Raw genomic sequence first — 21,337 nt, forward strand, 5'->3', positions numbered from 1 at the left:
CCAGTGTTACTGTTTGTAAATGGATCTGATTGCTGTCAGCCTCACTGTTTACTCTCCTACAGATTCAGTTACTAGTAATACTAACACAACATTCCCTACTGCTGCTGCTTCACATTAAATCACTTTTCTTGTGAAGCAGCCTCAGTAAACACAACACTGAGTCACTGTCACTGACATTAGAGTGGACAGCTGTATCATAAATGTGTCTTCAGTTGTTAACCTGTTAGAGCTGCTCAATGAAGGGCTGCACACCTCCATCTCCTGTATCTGTGTCCTGCTGTCTGTGTGCAGCATGAAATCAGACAACAGCTGTAATTCTTCTTCTTCTTCATGTTAGTTTGGCTGCACTGTAAACAGATACACCAGCTGCTCAAACACGGTGTGATGTAGTATTAAACTGCACTTGCTGTTACCATGGTAACAGGTGTTGCCACATTAATCAAAACTGAAAACAGTGTTAAGAGGTCTGTCTGGTAAATTACAGAACAGTACGATGCAGAACATACTGTGTGTTGTTTTTTATATTATGATATTGGTTTCATCCATATCGCCCAGCTCTGGATCTGCAGACCTAGTATAGACAGGACAGTTACTGGATGCTGCCGTTGCCATGGTAGCAGGCTGAATCAGGTTCATGACCTATGTCAACCTCTCACTTTCTGACCTCTGCTGTCACCTCCTGCTAACACGCTCGAGGGAAGCTCAAGTGACAGAAGGACTCACCTTCAAACAGTCCGGACAGCTCCGAGGTGCTCAGCTGGACCGGGTTATGTTTCCACGTTTGTGTCACTGTCTCCAAAGAAAGATACTGTATATGTATCTGGACTGGGTTTAAATCAGTGTGTGTACCTGTGGAGGGAGCGGGTCCAGTGCTCCATGCTCTCTCCGTAGCCCATCAGGGGTTTAACGGAGGCCCGGTATTGCTGCAGCCCCCCCAGGATCCCTGTGACCCCGGCATCCACCATGTCTGATGAGAGAGAAGGAGTAGCGCTACACTGGGAGGAGGCGATGCTCAGGCGACCACCTCCTCCGTCCTGCAGGGAGGAGCAGTAGGAGTCTGGGTAATGTGGTCCTCTTTCACCACACACCACCAGGGCCATGCTCTTACTGCTGCCGAGGTCCTCATCTGACACACACACACACACACACACACACACACACACACACACACACACACATCAGACTTGGAGTAAAATTATTTTCACTGAGGGTGCCTGAAATATTTTAAATTTTGGCCAAAAACTGTGATTTGTTTTCGACTTCAATTTCGTTTCCGGAGCAGAACTCAGAAACTATTTAACTTAGGAACTTCTAATTTGGTCTGATGGTTGACAGTAAGGTCTAGTTGTGTTTGATATGATGGTTAACAGTGTGGTCTAGTTGTGTTTGGTATGATGGTTAACAGTGTGGTCTAGTTGTGTTTGGTGTGATGGTTGACAGTGTGGTCTAGTTGTGTTTGGTGTGATGGTTAACAGTGTGGTCTAGTTGTGTTTGGTGTGATGGTTGACAGTGTGGTCTAGTTGTGTTTGGTGTGATGGTTAACAGTGTGGCCTAGTTGTGTTTGATATGATGGTTAACAGTGTGGTCTAGTTGTGTTTGGTATGATGGTTAACAGTGTGGTCTAGTTGTGTTTGGTTTGATGGTTGACAGTGTGGTCTAGTTGTGTTTGGTGTGATGGTTAACAGTGTGGTCTAGTTGTGTTTGGTGTGATGGTTAACAGTGTGGTCTAGTTGTGTTTGGTGTGATGGTTAACAGTGTGGTCTAGTTGTGTTTGGTAGGATGGTTGACAGTGTGGTCTAGTTGTGTTTGGTATGATGGTTAACAGTGTGGTCTAGTAGTGTTTGGTGTGATGGTTAACAGTGTGGTCTTGTTGTGTTTGGTAGGATGGTTGACAGTGTGGTCTAGTTGTGTTTGATATGATGGTTAACAGTGTGGTCTAGTTGTTTGGTATGATGGTTGACAGTGTGATCTAGTTGTGTTTGGTGTGATGGTTAACAGTGTGGTCTAGTTGTGTTTGGTGTGATGGTTGACAGTGTGGTCTAGTTGTGTTTGGTGTGATGGTTAACAGTGTAGTCTAGTTGTGTTTGGTGTGATGGTTGACAGTGTGGTCTAGTTGTGTTTGATATGATGGTTAACAGTGTGGTCTAGTTGTTTGGTATGATGGTTGACAGTGTGATCTAGTTGTGTTTGGTGTGATGGTTAACAGTGTGGTCTAGTTGTGTTTGGTGTGATGGTTGACAGTGTGGTCTAGTTGTGTTTGGTGTGATGGTTGACAGTGTGGTCTAGTTGTGTTTGACATGATGGTTAACAGTGTGGTCTAGTTGTTTGGTATGATGGTTGAGGGTGTGCTCTAGTTGTATTTGGTGTGATGGTTGACAGTGTGCTCTAGTTGTGTTTTGTATGATGGTTGAGGGTGTGCTCTAGTTGTGTCTTTTGGGGGTTAGAAGTCCAGGGTGCCCAACATTTTATTCCAAAAGGGCATAACCTTTGGTCCTACTTTTGCAGGGGTCAAGTAGTGAGCGGGGGTATGTGAGCCATCCTCACTTTTTGTCATGTTATCTGATTGGCAGCTTAGTGTTTCCTTGTGTTTCCTTTGTTTCCCTGCCCTTGTGTCTCCTGTTTATGTTTCCCTGTTTGTCTAGTCTGTCTGTGTGTTGAGAGGTGTGGCCTTCTGTCTCCTCCTCCTACTCCTCCTCTGGGCGGGCATGCAGGAGCAGCTGAAATCAATCATCACAATCACCAGCAGTATATCTACCCCGGTCTTCCTACAACTCATCGCCAGATTGTTCCGTCACCCACAGTGGTACATTCACTAAATCAGGCTCCTAGATTTTTGTACTCTTGTCTTTGCGGTTGCTCTTGTGTTTTCTTGGACTTGTTTGGACTAAAACCTCGTTTTTGTTGCTCTGTACTCAGGTCTGTTCTCCTGTCAGCTGTGGCTGCTTCCAGACCTGCCTGCTCACGCCTGCTCTCTGCTCCTGGATCAACCTGGAACCTTTTTTTGTTAAAATAAATATTCTTTTGTTCATACTTTAAAACGTCTCGTTGTGTGCTGCATTTGAGTCCATGCTGTTGTTTAATCCAGAACATAACACTTTTGCCTTGTTTTCTTAAGCATGTCTCCTGCATGTCCTCCCTGAGCCCCCTCCCCCTCTTGTGTTGGGCTGTACAGTCTTTATTGAGTTTAAGTTTAAACACTGTGGTGGAGAAACCATTTGTTAAAGGGTTAGGGTTAAACCATGCAGTAAGCCCTGCATGTTTAGTCTCCTCTGACCTACCTATGTTCTCCTTTGGATTTTGATGGCTATCATGTGTTACAGGTGCAGCAGAAACAGGAGCAGCAATTATGAGTTCTGGTTTATAATTCAATTTATTTAATCTTAACTTGTTTGGTTAAGTTTTTTTTATTATTTTTCTTCATTGTAAAGCCCTCTGAAGCAATTTTGTAATTTTGGGCTGTATGAATAACAATGACTTGACTAGCCCATGTCATTTATTTGTTACCGTCACAGAAAAAACATGCACATTGCATTTTGCAAGCTGGCAATAATCAATCAAACATTGATCAGTCATAGAGGAGCGACATGACTCAAAATACATTTTGTGATAAAAGCACCAAATTTGTCAGATATGTTGATAGATACTGTATATTGGAAACAAAAGTGGATATTGGGCCATCATAAACTCACACCCTGGTGGCCGTGGAAGCCATTTTTTAAATGGACACCGGCGGTTGGTCAAATTTTCCTATCCCATTGGACCCACATGCAATAATGGACATAATCTAGACCCTGGTAATCCTGAGAACCGAATGAAATACTCACTCACATTTCTTCATATTCACTTTCCATCAGGCAAGTGGTGAAAAAGAATCAAACACATCATCAGAGAAATGGCCTAATATCCAGATTTTTTCTAAATATATTTAGTATTATAAATTATGTACCAAATTTGGCCCTTTTATCATAAATGAACAACAGATTTGAATCATCCACTGAGGACCCTGCCGGTATCTCACCAGGCTTGACGTCTCTCCTCTCCAGTATAGCACTGCTGCTGGTGAGGGAGCTGGATCGCCCCGCTCCTGACAGGCGTTCCCGTGGCAACGTGGCGCTGCCTGGATCCACCATCCCCATCCTCGCCCCTGTGGTCCCCCCACCGTATGCCATCCTGGAGGGAGACGAGGGCATGGAGCGGACCATGGGTGGGGACATGGAGCCCTGCAGGTTGTGCAGGGTGCTGCGGCTGGAAGAAGACAGGGTGTGGACTGGACTGTGACTGCTGTACAACACGTCTTTGGAGACCTGCAAAAAACACAAACGTGCTCTAAAACTATGCTCTGAGGGAATACTGACATGTGTTAATATCATTATATATCATTGCTCAGACCTTAAATGTAATTTAAAATACTTCTAACTAAGAGTTAATTTCCTCTTAATGAAGTTCAACCACCCAGAAAAACCTGATCAACCTTCAGGACATGACTGTATAACCTTTAAGTGTTTCAACTGTCTCATTTTTTTTTACATGTTTTGAAATACTCTAATGTATATCATATATATATATATACTCTACTAAATGGTAAATGGACTTGCACTTATATTGCGCTTTTTTAGTCTTCCGACCACTCAAAGCTCTTTACACTACATGTCAGCATTCACACATTCACACACACATTCATACACTGATGTAGAGGCTGCTAAGGTGACAACTTTGCCCATCAGGATCTGATCTAAATACTCATTCACACACTGATGGCTATGCCTCCGGAAGCATTTTGGGGTTAAGTGTCTTGCTCAAGGACACAGCGAAATGTGACCCAGAGCAGCCACAGACCTTCCGATTGGGGGACAACCTGCTCTACCCTCTGAACCACAGCCGCCCCATATTGACATCACAAATCAGAGAATGTAGTCAGGAATACACATTACACATTCATGTTCACCCTCCAACAGAACAGCCTCAAAAGACTTGATTCAAATAATCTCAATATAGATAGCAGGTAGAAAATGAAAAAAAGCTACAGGATTTGGATTTGTACATAAATGTAAATATATGTCAGCTGGGGGAAAGCTTGTTTTAATGTGACGTCTGCCAGGTGTGAATGAGACGAGGAAACAATAACAAGGCTGAGAGGGTTAGGGTTAACCCAGAGACCAAAACAAACCCAGGTCAGGACAAACTGCTTTTACAGAGAAGCCCTGTGTGTGTGTGTGTGTGTGTGTGTGTGTGTGTGTGTGTGAAAGCTGTGCATGTACTGTGGGAGGAACTCCAAGCATCAACATGCTTTCATGAAGCCAGTGAATCAACAGATTGACTTCACTCTGCTCTCCTCAGCACTGACACCCAGGACACACAAGTTAAACACAGAGTGGTTCCTGGCTCTGACTGCCAGGCTGATCTAGGAACAGCCTGACAGTGTCAGGACACACATGTTAAACACAGAGTGTCCAGGCTCTGACTGCCGGGCTGATCTAGGAACAGCCTGACAGTGACAGGACACACATGTTAAACACAGAGTGGTTCCTGGCTCTGACTGCCGGGCTGATCTAGGAACAGCCTGACGGTGTCAGGACACACATGTTAAACACAGAGTGTCCAGGCTCTGACTGCCGGGCTGATGTAGGAACAGCCTGACGGTGTCAGGACACACATGTTAAAGCTGCAGTGCGTAGAAATCCGGAAAACGCAAAATCCTGCATCCCCTCGAGCTGCTCTCTCCTCTCTCTCCTCTCTCCGCTCTCCCCTCTCTGTCCGAAGCCCCTCCCCCCACACGAGAACGGGCATATGCACGCGCTTCATACGTGCTCGCTACATCTGAGGAGGCTACCGCAGCGAGCTACACATTACCTTCTAACGACATCAACAGTTTGGACTGTCTTTTTGAAAATCTGTCTTTCTTTTTTTGGGTTGTTTTGAGGTGTAGGCAGTTGCTGCCAATGCTGGAATAGCAAGCTTTCCAGTAGGTTGTTCCGCCATTGACCGAGGCTTTCACTATCTGCAGAGACCAGACGTGAACGCGCATCTCCTTTTGTGGAACAGCCAATAGGAACGCTCTCTCTGAAATGCCCTGTGATTGGTCAAAGTCTGCCGTCACGGGCAAGATTTTCTAAAGCCTGTAAACAGAGCCATGAAGAGGTGCAGAGGTGTAGTTTTCTCTCAGATCACTTGAATTACAACATGCTGAAAGGTTATTATGGAATTTTTGCCAAATTATGCCAAAATATTGTTGCCTACTGCCACTTTAAACACAGAGTGGTTCCTGGCTCTGACTGCCGGGCTGATCTAGGAACAGCCTGACAGTGACAGGACACACATGTTAAACACAGAGTGTCCAGGCTCTGACTGCCGGGCTGATCCAGGAACAGCCTGACAGTGACAGGACACACATGTTAAACACAGAGTGGTTCCTGGCTCTGACTGCTGGGCTGATCCAGGAACAGTCTGACAGTGACAGGACACACATGTTAAACACAGAGTGGTTCCTGGCTCTGACTGCCGGGCTGATCCAGGAACAGTCTGACAGTGTCAGGACACAAAATAAACACAGAGTGGTTCCTGGCTCTGACTGCCGGGCTGATCCAGGAACAGCCAGTGTGTAATGCTGATGACTGACCTGACGCTTCTCTCTGCTTGTTTCTTTTAACTTCATGTTTTCATGGTCAATACCTGGTTGTGTAAAGGCAAATATTAGTATACAATACACATACTGTGTATAATTAATGTACAGACATTAATTTGTGATGGTTTTTTATCAATATGTCCCTTCTAGCTCTCTGTTAGTTGGGGATTTCCTTCCCGTTGTCCCAGTACACAGGTCTCAACTTGCCCCACTAAGCCAGTTTTACATGTGAGCTGCTGCCAGCATGGAGCTCTGTCAACCGTTTCAACTGAAGCCAGTAGCACCAGTATCCTCATCATGCTCACGTCATGCTACTGTTATACTAACAATGATATTAGTTTCTTAGAATTCCAATGGAAATCAAAAAGTCTCCAAATATGTCAGGCTGAATTTTTGGGAATTATGTACAAGGCATCTAGACTATTTCAATTTGATGACTTGTTTTTTATGTTTCCCCTTATCTGAATGGATGGTCTGCTGTATGCTGCACAGCTTGTGAAGTCCTTTGAGGTAGATTTGTGATCTCGGGTTGTACTGCAGGAATAAAACAGATCTGACTTGACTTGGTGCAGATGTACAGTAAAACAGCATGTGAGCTTTTCACTGCAATACCACACTGATAGACATAAATCTACTGATCTCTCTGTGCGAGTGTAACTTTAACTTCTTAGTTATCATAATCAGAACCATTTCAGAATTTCTTATACTGATATTATCAACATATCAGCATGACACTATGAAAAGACACCCAATATCCTGAAACACAGTAAGTGATCCCTCATTTATGATTTTTTGGGGGAAAGATCCAAGAAATGATGTAGTAGTTACATAGTAATAGTACACTTTATACACAGCTGTTGATTTGGAGAATTTCCTGAATAAACTGCTAAAATCATAATGACTCATAATCATAATGATAAACGGATCAATTCAAACCAGAAGAAAAATCTGATTTTATATTTGTATACGCTCAGTTGACATGCTGCACATTGACCAATACACAGTTACTTTGGTAAAAGGAGGTCATGTTACCAATTATTATTATTAATATCATTATAATTATTATTATTATTATTATTATTATTATTATTAATAATAATAATAATAATAATAATAAATTTAATTTGTATAGCAGTTTTCGAGAACTTAAAGTGGCTTTACACTAAGGAGTGTTGATGAGACAACAACGTGACTCGATGGATGGGACGGCTTAGAGAAAGCAGCGGAGATGAGATGGGTCTTGAGGTGGGATTGGAGAATTGGGAGAGACTCACATTGTGTTCCAATTCACCTACTTCCGGAAGTACACTTCAATGTAGTGCACTATGTGCACTCTGTACTTACTTGAGTAGTGCGTGAATTTCAATGGAGTAGGGTCGTCTCAAATCGAATACTCTGTGGCACACTTACCGGAAATGACGATCGCAACATTTCACCGCGGCTCGCTACCCGCCAAAATATCTTCTTCTTCTTCGGGGTTTTACGGCAGCTGGCATGCTTTGTGTTGCATTGCTGCCTCCTTCAGGTTTTACCCGTCCACTACCCGCCAAAATATCTGCCTGCTTTGTTGATCAAGAATACACAGAAAACGAAAGCAAAGTGGAAATTACGTTTCCAACGTCGTCGCCTGCGATGTGTCCTCCTGTTGGCTGAAAAAGCACCGGTATGTTTACGTATTATTTTATTCTGTTATCTATGTAGCCCATTGACATCCATAAGGTACGTTGTTCAGCACCGCAAATTCTCCTGCATCATCTGCCGCCATTTTCACATGTTTGAATAGTGGTCCCGGTCCCGCCCCTTCTGCTACGTAGCCAAGATGGTGACTATTGAGTGTGAAAAGGGTCCAGCGTTCCACACTCAACGATTTGACCTTTTTGAGTACAACATCCGGGTACTTTGAGTGCACTGCATTTTGCCATACTTCAGTGTGAACGCACTCAAAATAGTAAGGGTAAGTACGGATGTACATGGATTGGAACACACGGTCAGAGTCTCTAATGTCTTGGGGGGGAGGAGAGGCTGGAGTAACTTAGAACTACATGAGTGAAAGGTCCATCTATCCATCCTGGAGTGTGGGGGGGCAGATATACAGTACATTCAGACGCTTTCACTTTGTTGTAACCTAAGTGTTAAATTAATTTTCTCCCTCATCAGTCTACATTCAATACAACATAATGACCAAGCAAAAACTGAATTTAGAAATTGTAGTACATTTATTGATAAGAAAAACCTGAAATATCCCACTGACAGGAGTATTCCGACCCTGTGCTATGACATCCATAATTATTCACTGGAAGACGTTTGAAACAACCAGGACTCTTCCTAGAGCTGGCCGCTCAGCCAAACTGAGGGCCCTGGGTTAGAGAGGTGAGCAAGAACCCGATGGTCACTCTGACTGAGCTCCAGAGATCCTGTATGGAGATGGGAGAAACGTCCAGAAGAACAACCATCACTGCAACACTCCACCCATCTGGGCTTTGTCAAAGTGGCTAGACACAAGCTTCTCCTCAGTGAGAGACACAGTTTGCAAAAAAGCACCTAAAGAGCTCTCAGACTGTTCTCTGGTCTGGTGAAACCAAGATTGAACTGTTTGTCTCGTCACCTGTCCAATACCTTCCCAACAGTGAAGCACAGTGGTGGCAGAGTCATGCTGTTAATAATAATAATAAATTCAACTTATATAGAGTTTTTCTGGAACTCAGAGACGCTTAACAATAGAAACGGGAAGCGATGCGAGACAAACAGCAGACAGACGGCACACACAGGCGCACACTCTCTCTCTCTCACACACACACACACACACACACACACACACACACACACAAATGGGTAAGGTCTGTATTGTGCATGTGGTCACGCATTGGAGCAGTGTCCACAACTGGGAAGAAAGGCACACTGGGAAGACATCTGACTATGCCTGAAGTCAGTCCTTTCCTTATATTTGACCTTGTTTGATTATTGCTTTCACCTCCTTTTGAGCAATTTTCATCCTCTCTTTGTCACCACTGAAGAATGCAGTTTTTCCTGTTAATAGCTGCTTTAACCTCCCCCGTCACCCAAGGTTTATCATTAGGGAACATTTTGATATGTTTACAGCGAATGACAGACTCAACACAGTAATTAGTATTACCAAATTTGTCAGAGATACTGTCCAGATCATTGTCATCCTCTAAAAACACAGTCCAATCAGTGCACTCAAGGCAACCTCTTAACATTTCACAAGCGTCCTCCGACCACACATGCACAGTCTTGGATTAGGGTGACCATATTTTCAAACCGGGACACTTAAGTGTACCGCATGTTCATGCACGCGCATGGGCACGCGCTAATATACACGCACCATAGGCTTTTTCATCAGGATGGCTAACTTTTGTAGTGAAAACCGGGACAACTTGTTAGTGACTGTCTAAAACCGGGACATTTGAATGTTTTACAGATATGTGTCGGGACTCGGGACACGTCAGCTTGAAACCGGGACTATCCCGGACAAACCGGGATGTCTGGTCACCGTATCTTGGATGTAATTGGCTGCTTCCACACCACAGGAGATTGTCTGGATACCAAAGATATCAAATTATGGACCGATTGTCCAAGAAGGGGAGACATCTTTGAAACCAAACTCTTCTTAATGTTACATAAAACAAATCAATAGTTTGATCTCCCCTCGTAGGACATTATACCATTTGTTTAAACAAGGGTTGGGTGGCAGAGAGAGTGTATCAATAATAACCAACGCGTCTGGAGAGGAGCGCTGAAAGTCATCTGTGACTTTTGATATTGTTTCTGTGGCCAGCTTCCAGCTATCCAACAGAGGAATGTAGACAACTTGTACAATCACATGAGGGAACTCCCTGGGCAAATAGTAAGATCGGCAACTTACTGCAAGCAGCTCAATGTTCGGGTCACAAACTCTCTGCTTCACCGTGACTTGACCTCCACCATGTGTAGTGTTTGAGCGGCTCTCCAAATAGTCCAAAGATAAATAAACAACTATATCTGATGAGTGGAAACAGAGATATTTTCTTCTACAATGATAAGATTACCCTTTTGGCATGGAATATGTCTGGAAGATGAATACAAGATACTTAAGAACACCATCGACCATATCCAAGTACAGTGGAAACCGCTTATAGTGATCATGCCTCTCCGGGTCCAATACGCGGATGATTATCATAACCAAATTGTTGTTGTTTTTGTATTGCATCATTTCTCATGCAGATTACCATCTAATTGACATTTGTATATTTATTACATGAATACAACATAACGAAACAGACAACTTTACTTTCTGCTCGCTCGCTGCCAATTCTTCTGCCTTCTCCCTCACCCAGGGTGAGGCAGGGCTATTGTTGGCCATCTCTGCAGCGCGAGTGTGCAAGCAGAACGGCGGTTGAGGATCAGAAAAAGTTTCACTTTTGGGGCATTACGCGACCAGGCATTATCAATCCACTTGACGAGGTTCAATAATAACCGCAGGTGCTTTCCCCGTGCACATTCGTTTTTTATTCAGAGAAAATGACTTTGTTTTTCCAGATGTTGCCGTGCATGAAAAGACCCAAAATGAACACTATTTGCGGACTACTTGATAAGCAAATTGTTTAAACAGCATTTGTATAAGAATGATTCTGTCCCAAGCTGTTTGATCCATAGAAGCAGTCGATCACTGTAAGCCCTTTCCACTGTATACACAACACAGTTCTAGTAGCTGGAGGGAATGGAGGAATAATAATACATACATACCATACACATATATTCTTTACATGTAAAAAATACAAAAACTACAAACCTACTAGTCAGATATTTTAAACATAATACATCAGATATTCAGGAAAGCGTAGTACCTAGAAAAACACAATATACCCCCCCTTCAAAATAAAAGCCCAATTGAGTAACTGTTTCTCAACAGAAAGCTCAGGATGAGGCTTGTTTTTCAAAATAAAAGTCCCCAACTCTCACTATATGTTAACAGGGCACTGGGGAGGGACCCGTTTTTTTTTGTTTTGTTTTTTTTTCCAAATAAAAGCCCTAGAAGGTAACTGCAACAGGGAACGTAGGACCATTTTTTTCACAATATAATCTCTATACTACTATTACTGCTGCTGTTCCTGCTATATCTACTACTACTACTACTACTGCTGCTGTTCCTGCTATATCTACTAATACTACTACTACTTCTACTACTGCTCCTGCTGCTCTTCCTGCTACAGTATCTCTACTCCTGCTACTACTACTGCTGCTACTACTACTACTACTGCTCCTGCTGCTGTTCCTGCTATCTCTACTACTACTACTACTACTACTCCTGCTGCTGCTACTACTACTACTACTGCTCCTACCGCTACTACTACTACTACTGCTCCTGCTGCTACTACTACTACTGCTACTACTATTGCTCCTGCTGCTGTTCCTATCTCTACTAATACTACTACTACTACTACTGCTGCTGTTCCTGCTATCTCTACTACTACCAATACTGCTCCTGCTGCTACTATTACTACTACTCCTGCTGCTGCTCCTTCTGCTACTACTACTACTACTACTACTACTACTGCTGCTACTGCTACTTTCCACCCAAATACCACTTTCTGTCTAATGATTTATAGTTTTTAAAGGTTCATTTGGCAAACATACTACCTTCTGTTAAATGACTTATAGTTTTAAAGGTTCATTCTGCAAAAAAAATACTACTTTCTGTACAAGCACTTATAGTTTTAAAGGTTTGTTCTACCTAAAGCTACTTTCTGTCTAACAAGTTAATTCATTTCAACTTCCATCTTTGACAGTATTACAGTTTAGCTTCCAGCTTTTCTAGCATGTATGTATTTCAGCTCTTACCTTTGTTTGGGTCAGTTCAGCTTTCAACTCTGCCAGTTTTACAGTTCAGTTCTGTATTTTCAGCAATACTTTGCAATTAATTTCAGCCGTCAGCATTCCCACGCATTTTCAGCAGGAAATGCATTTTCTAAAGAGTAATTATAAAGTATGGTAGGGAACCTGAAGACACCTGGCTCAGTTGAAGATTTCCTTCCACAGTACTGACACAATAAAGTATAAAAAAATATATATATATATATTGTTTATCGATAGATTATTTCTGTCCATCCTAACTCCATACACTATATTAGCATTGGAAAGATACTATTGCCTATTATGGTCTTGAACAAGACTCAATTTGCTCTGGACTCGTTCTTGACTTGGTCTTGGTTGTCATTGGACTTGGTCTTAACTCGGACTTGACTAGCCCTGGTCTTGGACTTGACTTGGACTCGATTAAGTTGGTCTTGACTACAGCCCTGGTATCCAGCCAAATAATCACTGTATTTTCATCCAGCACAGATTCCACCATCTTTCCATTGGACTGCAATTCTCTGCTCTGTGAAACGTGCGTTTAGATACCGGAAATAGACAGACTTCTCAAATGGACAAACTTTTGCTATTGTCTCAGACTTAAAGCTGCAGTAGGTCACTCTGAGCAAACATGTTAAAAAGGGATTTTTAAAAAAACTGTCACTAGATCCTGACAGTGGGACATGAGACTGATCTGTGAAAAAAATCATGTTCCTCTGCCTCCCCCTCGAGCTCCTAATGGTATTTGCAAGTTTCCTAGGCGCCCGAACCTAAACAACCAATCAGAGCCGAGCTGGAGCCTTGCTGTCTCTGAGCAGCTGTCAAACACTCACAAACTCTGATCAAATGGTCAAACTAAAGCTTGTGACCCGGCAGCCATGCTGAAAACAGTTGAGCCAAAACCAAGCACCGCCGACCAGCTGGAGCAAACTTTCTCATTTTACAGCTAAACAGTACACTACAAGATGATTCTGAGAACATATGAGGGGAGAAATAGGCATTACAGTAACAGAATATTGATTCATATTTGATCAGCGCTGCCTAGTTTGACCGTTTGATCACAGTTCACGAGCTTCACCAGCAGTAAATGACAGCTGCTGTAGACCCTCCTCGGCTCTGATTGGTTGTTTTCCTTCAGTCTGTTTAATCTTCAAATGCCATTAGGAACACCGGGGGACACAGAGGAACATGATTTATTTCACTGATTATCTCTCTCATGCACTACTGTCAGGATATAGTGACCGTTTTATAAGAGTAACTTTTTTCTATCATATTTGGTCAAAGTTACCGACTTCAGCTTTAAGTCAACCAGCTGTAAAAGAAATGAATGCAGTACAGTGTGCAATCAACAGGTTTACCACACAAACACTATTCAGTAGGCACACACACCCAGATCTAACCAGACCCTGCACTATTAATTACACATGGATGTGTTTCTCCTGTAAAAGAGTTTGTGCAGCTCCTGGTCCAAACTACATGTTGTAATATAGTTTGTGACTTACCTCAGCATGGACACAGTCAATAATCCAGTGGCTGTGCAGATGAGAGGCACCCAGCAGCTGTATGTCTGAGTGGGTTACACCATTCAAATCCATCTCTTTATTTCAAAAGGGCGTTGATCTCTAAACCTACACAGAGCCGACATGTCATAACACATAATGTGCCAGGAGTCTGCAGTGTAACGTCCAGACCAGTTACACAAGGAGAGCAGCCTGTCAATCAAACGAGTGCTCCAGCAACGATTCACAACAACAACATCTCATTACAACGGTGAATCAGCTCTGACACAGAGCATCTTCTGTGTCTGTTTAATGTATATCAAGCATATTGGGCTAAAAAAATTATGTTGAGATGGATAAAGTTCCATCTTAAATGACACAGTATATTGTAATAGAACATTTATCTATAACCTCCATCCTTCTGTGTAGAAATAAACTGGGAAAACAAGTTTGGAAACTTGTGTTTGTTTGATTATTTCTCTGTTGTTACAATGCTAATGGTCATAGTATTTTACATGGTTGGAAAGCCTGTTTATTTACCTTCACAATGATGTCCAACTTGTAAGGATCATGCATTTGTGGGATGAGCAGCACAGCTGATTATGTGGGTAGCGCCCAAGAAAAATGTTCCAAAATGCTCTTCCAATGGTAAACAGTGTATTCTCATAAGGCTACCAGGAAGCCTGCAATGACTGCCCTTCACCGTCAGGCCCGTTGGCGCTGGTGTCGACAACACAGACAATGGAACCTGAACATGTGGGGGAATGTCATGTTCAGTGATGAGTCCAGGTTCTGTCTGCCAAAGTTGGATGGCAGGGTCAAAGTATGGAGACGACGCGGAGAACGCTATGCTGATTGTTGCACCGATGGAGTAACAGCTTTTGGTGGGGGCAGTGTCATGGTGGGGGGCGGCATCTTCCTCACTGGAAAAACAAGGCTTGTCATTATTGAAGGCCATCTCAATGCAGTGAGATATCTCCACAATCTGGGACCTAACTTCATCCTCCAAGATGACAACGCTCACCCCCACAGAGCCAGGGTTATCACAGACTACCTCCACAATGTGGGAGTAGAGAAAATGGAACGGCCTGCCAAGAGTCCACACCTCAACCCAATTCAACACTTGTGGGATCAGCTTGGGCGTGCTGTACGTGTTAGAGTGACCAACACAACCACGCTGGCTGACCTGCAACGAATCCTGGTTGAGGAATGGAATGCCATCCCACAGCAACGTGTGACCAGCCGATATCTCCCTGCATTGAGATGGCCTTCAATGATGACAAGCCTTGTTTTGCCAGTGAGGGAGATGCCGCCCCACACCATGACACTGCTCCCACCAAAAGCTGTTACTCCATCGGTCCAACAATCAGCATAGCGTTCTCCGCGTCGTCTCCATACTTTGACCCTGCCGTCCAACTTTGGCAGACAGAACCTGGACTCATCACTGAACATGACATTCCCCCACATGTTCAGGTTCCAATGTCTGTGTTGTCGACACCAGCGCAAACGGACCTGACGGTGAAGGGCAGTCAATGCAGGCTTCCTGGTAGCCTTATGAGAATACACTGTCTACACTTGGCAGAGCACTTTGGAACATTTTTCTTGGGCGCTACCCACATAACCAGCTGTGCTGCTCATCCCACAAATGCATGATCCTTACAAGTTGGACATCATTGTGAAGGTAAATAAACAGGCTTTCCAACCATGTAAAATACAATGACCATTAGCATTTTAACAACAGAGAAATAATCAAACAAACACAAGTTTCCGAACTTTTTTTTCCCAGTTTAAAATCACTGATCAGTTAGGCCTGAGTGTTTTATACTGGTGCTGATATGATAGTTTCAGGATAGTTTCTGTTATGGTCACAGCCATAACTCCAGTTTCCTAGTGTGTCTGTTACCTTTTTCTCTGTTTTCTAGTTCCCCTGTCTGTCTTGTGTGGGAGTGTATGGTAGTGGGTGTGTGTGTGTGTGCTCTCCTCCCACCAGCAGATTCCCGCGCTCGATGACACAATCAATCCACCTGATACCAATCATGCAGCTGGCATTAATCAGATGATCAGCACACTACTTATATCCGGACATCTCAGACACTCGTCGCCAGTTCGTTGTTTCAACTCAAGTGGTAGACTATCTCGGCCTCGCCCGTTCCATGTTTTTCTTGTTGCTAGTTCTGCTCGTGTTTTTGATATTTGTACTAACATGGGTTTTCTCTACCCCTAGGTGCCCTGCCTGCCTGCCTGCCTGCTGCAATATCTGCCTGCCTGTCTACGTGGCTTTACCCCCAGCCCCATTTTTGCCTTGATCAATTCCTCTGCACATTTTTGGCAGTAAAAGCCTTTTGTTAATTTTTCATCTGCCTCCTGTGTCTGCATCTGGGTCCGCCTCAACTGGTCATTACAGTTCCAGTGCACCAACTGGCATTAAAACATATTGATGTTTCATACTCAGTGTTCGAGAAGTACAATTTCAGGCACTTATAAATACAGATATTTTTGAATATTTTTCAAAGTGTAGCATGGAAGGATAGAATAGAATATGTGTGGGCTTAGGTACCATTAACCTGAGTCAAGAATGCCAGCTTGCCTGTTTGCCCTGTATTTTCATGCTGAAGTCTAAATACACGAAAACCCTGTTCCCTGGGGTATTTAATGTGCATAAAACACACAAAGCTAGAAGAAGTGGCTCAGAGGGTAGAGCAGGTTGTCCACCAATCGGAAGGTCGGTGGTTCGATCCCCGGCTGCTCTGGGTCACATGTCGATGTGTCCTTGACAAGACATTTAACCCCAAATTGCTCCCGAAGGCATAGCCATCGGTGTGTGAATGAGTATTTAGATTAGATCCTGATGGGCAAAGTTGGCATGTGTACCATCTAGATGCGGAAAATAGCATTGGGGAATGAACAGAGGACATTCCGCAGACTAACTGGCCCGTCTACTGTTATCACCTCCGCCAAAGCTGAAGGCCTAGGAAGGAGGTTCTGTTTTCACCGGCGTTGGTCTGTTGGTTTGTTGGTTTGTCCGTTTGGACGATAACTCCAAAGGTCCGCAATGGATTTGAATGAAATGTTTTGGAGGGGTGGGGTGTGGCAGAATGAACAATCCGTTAGATTTTGGTGGCGATCCGGATCATGATCCGGCTTCGGGAATTCTTTTTAATAACTCTGCTCAGCCTGTGCATCAACACCACAGGCTTTAAGACATGCGCAGTGTAACTGATAACGAGTTCAAGAAGCGACGTACAGCTCATCTCAACATAAACAAAAACGCATGTGGATGATGGCGGGGGGGGCGACGTACATGAAACCTGTCTTGGCGGAGGTCTGCGCTCTCCGAGTGCACTTGTAGTTGTGTATGTGGACAGCAGAGACAAACAGTGAAGGAGGTGCTTCTCTGTCAGTATCTTATCTGTCAGACTTGTGGGAGCAGAACAGCATCTGGGTTTTGTGACAGTATCAGACCCCCTCACTGGCAAAAAGCTCCCATAATCCCAGTAACTGGCAACACAGTGTGTCTTTTTCTACGCATCCCAAACTGAAGGATGGAAAGTAGAGGCATGTTATGAGGACAGCTCTGAGAACATGAAGGATGGACATTGTCTAAGACCTCCTGAGGCAACAGCAGCTCCAAGAAACACATCCATCACATGACCTCTGGGTGTGAGCTCTCTAACCATGAACACCAGAGGGTTGTGTATGATGAAAGGAAGATCGCTCCAGCAACTTACTGTCCTTCATGATAAAATCAGGCTAACATGTTCCACTGGGTTTGTTATTAGATCATGTTCAATCCAACATCAGCACAGGATCATAAAGGCAGCCTCCTCATTCATTTCCATCAGAGCAGGGTTAATGTTAGGGGTTAGGGTTAAGGTCTCTGACCACGCTGGGGCTGCCGTCCAATAAAAAAGAGGCTCAACGTTTGCCTGAACGTCATCATCCAGCAAGATGCTGCGTTGGACAGTCACACTGATGCAGGCGCACATTCCTGGCAGATTACTGTGTAATGTGAATAGAGTAATTCTACTGTTTACCTCACAACAAAGAACATGTCATAGTATTATAAACCACTGTGCAGGGCTTTGGCATGTGTAAGCCTTCAGCCGCGGGGATCTTTTAGTGTATTGACGTGAGCATAAGACTGGACAGAACATTTTAAAAATGAGGTTAACATCATATTGGAGGACTGGGTATAAACAGTTCCACAGCAGCACATGGACGGAGCACCAGTCCCTGTGATACAGAGTGAGCATGTTAGATTAGGAACGTGTTGCACTGTGGGCTGCTTGTAGCCTTACTGTTGATAGGCTAACATGTCTTCATGTCGGTTTATAGTGACTCAACCCGAAAAATGTTTTCGAGATTTCCTGATGGCTCTGGTACAGACTGGAGAATGAATCATCTGTCAAGCAGCCAAGAATTACAGGTGTCACACAATGTCATGATGAGAAGCTAATACAAGACAAGGTTAAAGCCTGGAACACACCAGGAACGTCAGGAGCGCGTGGTGGCTGCGTGATTCACACGTTGGGCGTTCACACCAGCTGCGTGTCTGCTGCGTTTCTGCTGCTGCAGCTGTCAGCCCTTTCTTTCTACATAGAGTTTTCCTTTTAATGGCCATTTAACTTCATGATAAATATTATTTATATTTATTTTAGACAGAGAAAGGTTAAGAAACGTGTGGTAATTAGTAAATAATAGAAATAATCCACCATTAAAACTCCGTACTATATTCATTCATGGAGCTCTCCAAGTCACTGCATGTTCTACAACACTGTCCGGCACATATTTCAGAATAAAAGCCTCGTGTTAACAAATGAAGGAATTCTGTCCACAGAAAAAAGGCTTGAGGGCTTTTATTTTTAAATGAAAGCAGGAAGTGTTGATTTAAAAATAAGTCTTTACTTTTTTTTCATCTCCGTAACATATTCTACAGATAGACATCAAAACTGTAGTAATGTTGCTGGTATCATGTCAATATACAGTCAATAGATCACCTTCACTGTCTGTTGCTGCTGTGAGACGCGCATGGCACGCGTCAAAAATAGGCGAGACCTCTATTCTCTAGAAGAGACGCAGCTGAGATGTGGTTGTGACGCGTCTCACACGGGCAGTATGGCTGCTCTAACCTGTTAACAAGGACGCCGAAATGAAAAACAACAGGTTACGCAGCTGCCACGCACTCCTGACGTTCCTGGTGTGTCCGGGCTGTAACCTCCCCTTCCAAGACTCTGACGGGAGAGTGAGTATGTGACTGATTAACAGAATGCAGACATATTAGGACAAGCTACATGAGGGATTTACACACATGATGCTTTAATAGAAGCATTTCATGTTTCACTTTTTCAAATCTGACTTTCAAAAAGTCATTTAATAGGATAATAGGATAGGATAGTAATAATAATTTAATAGGAGGGAAATTCAAGCCGGGTGGCAGACAAAGGCGGGGATCTAGGCATTCTGTTCCCCGGCATCGCAGACGGGCTTTTGGTACGTGAAACATCAACTCTCTGGCGGGGAAGGAACCAGAGCTGGTGCGGGAGGTGGAGCGGTATCAACTAGATATAGTTGGGCTCACCTCCACGCATAGCTCTGGTTCTGGAACCATACTCCTGCAGAGGGGCTGGACTCCTGCCAAGGGTGAGAGGCGCCGGGCGGGTGTGGGGATACTCACAAGCCCGCGGCATAGCGCCGCTGTGTTGGAGTGCTCACCGGAGAACCAGAGGGTCACCTCTATGTGACTGCGAGTCGCTGGGAGGAAGTCTCTGACTGTTGTTTGTGCTTATGCACCAAACAGAGATCTAATTAGACATTAGACATTTACTCATCAAACAGTGGAGACATTTCTATGTTTACGACCTCAAATGTCTTTTTATTCACCAAACCAAACCAGGGGGGGTTTAAGGTTTCAAGAGATGGTTTCACCTTGCTGGCAGTGGGGTTACAAGTTCACACCAGCATCAGCCCCTCATTCATTTCAATGAGATCCCTGTGTTGACGCAGCAGGGGTGCCCACACACAGGGGTGCCCACACAGGGGGCTCCAGCAGCCTTGGTCAGATGTATCTCACTGCCTTTTCTCCTGCTGCTTTACACTGTTTTGCGATGTCAGTCAGTCTCTCAGCCAGCTCATCATTAGTATTAGCATTAACATTTAGTAAATTGCTTGTTAGTTATTTAGCTAAAAATACAACTACAATGAAATAATGAGACACTAACCTGACGCCTTAAAGCACTGATGTGATAACAACCCAAGACCTCTGGCCTTTTTAAGCCAACTTTATATGTATGTTGAACTTCAGTTTACAGCACACACACATACAGCGCAGTCTCCAAGCAGTCAAATACGTTTAACATACTAAACTGTTGTATATGGCTTGTTGTTTAGCACTCCTAAATGAACACATAATGTTCCTGTCATACTAAATGCTATCAGTCATGTCTGAAACACAGCTGGAAACTGTGGCAGGACTCACCCGTCCCTCCGTGTTGGCAGGCCTGGCATGGCGGTTGAACACGTGTGCTGGGTCTTTATGATAAACCTTCAGACAGGAGTGGGATGTGATGGTTCTAGAAGCAAACAGAGCACACACAGCGACAGCTTAATGTGCGTGTGTGTGTGTGTGTGTGTGTGTGTGTGTGCAGCATGCAAATGTAATAAAAGCTCCCTCTCAACAGATTTAAAATGGTACTTATTGGTATTGTTGTAAATTGTTATTTTGAGGGACGCTTTACATTGTTCATATGCAGTCATTAATATTTGACTGGCTCTTTGTTCAATATAGATGATGTGATCCGTGCTGGATGTCAGATCTGCTGGTCAAATACGATACAGTATATTTAGATGAATGTTGAACACTGCCTGTCCTCTGTTACCTCACCAGCTGTTGAGACTTTCTAAACCAACCCTGACTCCTGGAAATTACATTCATATACTACTATTTTGCAAAAGTAAATACATTTTATTTATATATCACAATATCACAAATCACAAATTGGCCTCAGGGGGCTTTAGAATCTTTAGCAGCCAGCGGGCGCACCTGACCCTGGCCGACCTGTTTTCCTAAATAGGTTACAGTGGCTCCACCAAACTCACATTTGGCCAGATTCAAAGTGAGGAAGCTTTCTTCAACCTCGCAAAAAAAAACCCTAGGGTTTTAATGTTCTCAGACCAAGTGTGCCACAATGTCATCCAGATAAACTTCACCGTTCCGAACACCAGCTAGGACGATATGCATGAGGCGTTGGAATGTAGTGGGTGCGTTTGTGAGACCAAACGGCATAACTGTATACTGTAACAGGTTGTCGGGGGTGATGAAAGCGGAAATCTCAGACGCCCGAGGAGTCAAAGGGACTTGCCAATAGCC

The 21,337-nt window shown here is 43.7% G+C and overlaps 1 protein-coding gene and 1 long non-coding RNA gene across 2 annotated transcripts in view; one reads left to right on the forward strand and one right to left on the reverse strand.

The window, feature by feature from the left end:
- si:ch211-207d6.2 (sickle tail protein homolog) overlaps positions 1–21,337 on the reverse strand; it is a 110,123-nt gene that overhangs the window by 39,287 nt on the left and 49,499 nt on the right. The window contains exons 5-7 of the mRNA XM_037787735.1: positions 20,447–20,540; positions 4,019–4,304; positions 850–1,126 (exon numbers count right to left, since the gene is read on the reverse strand). Of these exons, the coding sequence (XP_037643663.1) occupies positions 850–1,126; positions 4,019–4,304; positions 20,447–20,540 (657 nt within the window). The remainder of the gene's footprint in view (positions 1–849; positions 1,127–4,018; positions 4,305–20,446; positions 20,541–21,337) is intronic.
- On the forward strand, positions 2,555–3,038 carry LOC119498697. The gene is made up of 2 exons (XR_005209167.1): positions 2,555–2,803; positions 2,917–3,038. It is a non-coding gene; the product is annotated as an uncharacterized LOC119498697 (long non-coding RNA).

Source organism: Sebastes umbrosus, chromosome 12 (assembly GCF_015220745.1).
Source record: "Sebastes umbrosus isolate fSebUmb1 chromosome 12, fSebUmb1.pri, whole genome shotgun sequence".
Taxonomy (NCBI): Eukaryota; Metazoa; Chordata; class Actinopteri; order Perciformes; family Sebastidae; genus Sebastes; species Sebastes umbrosus.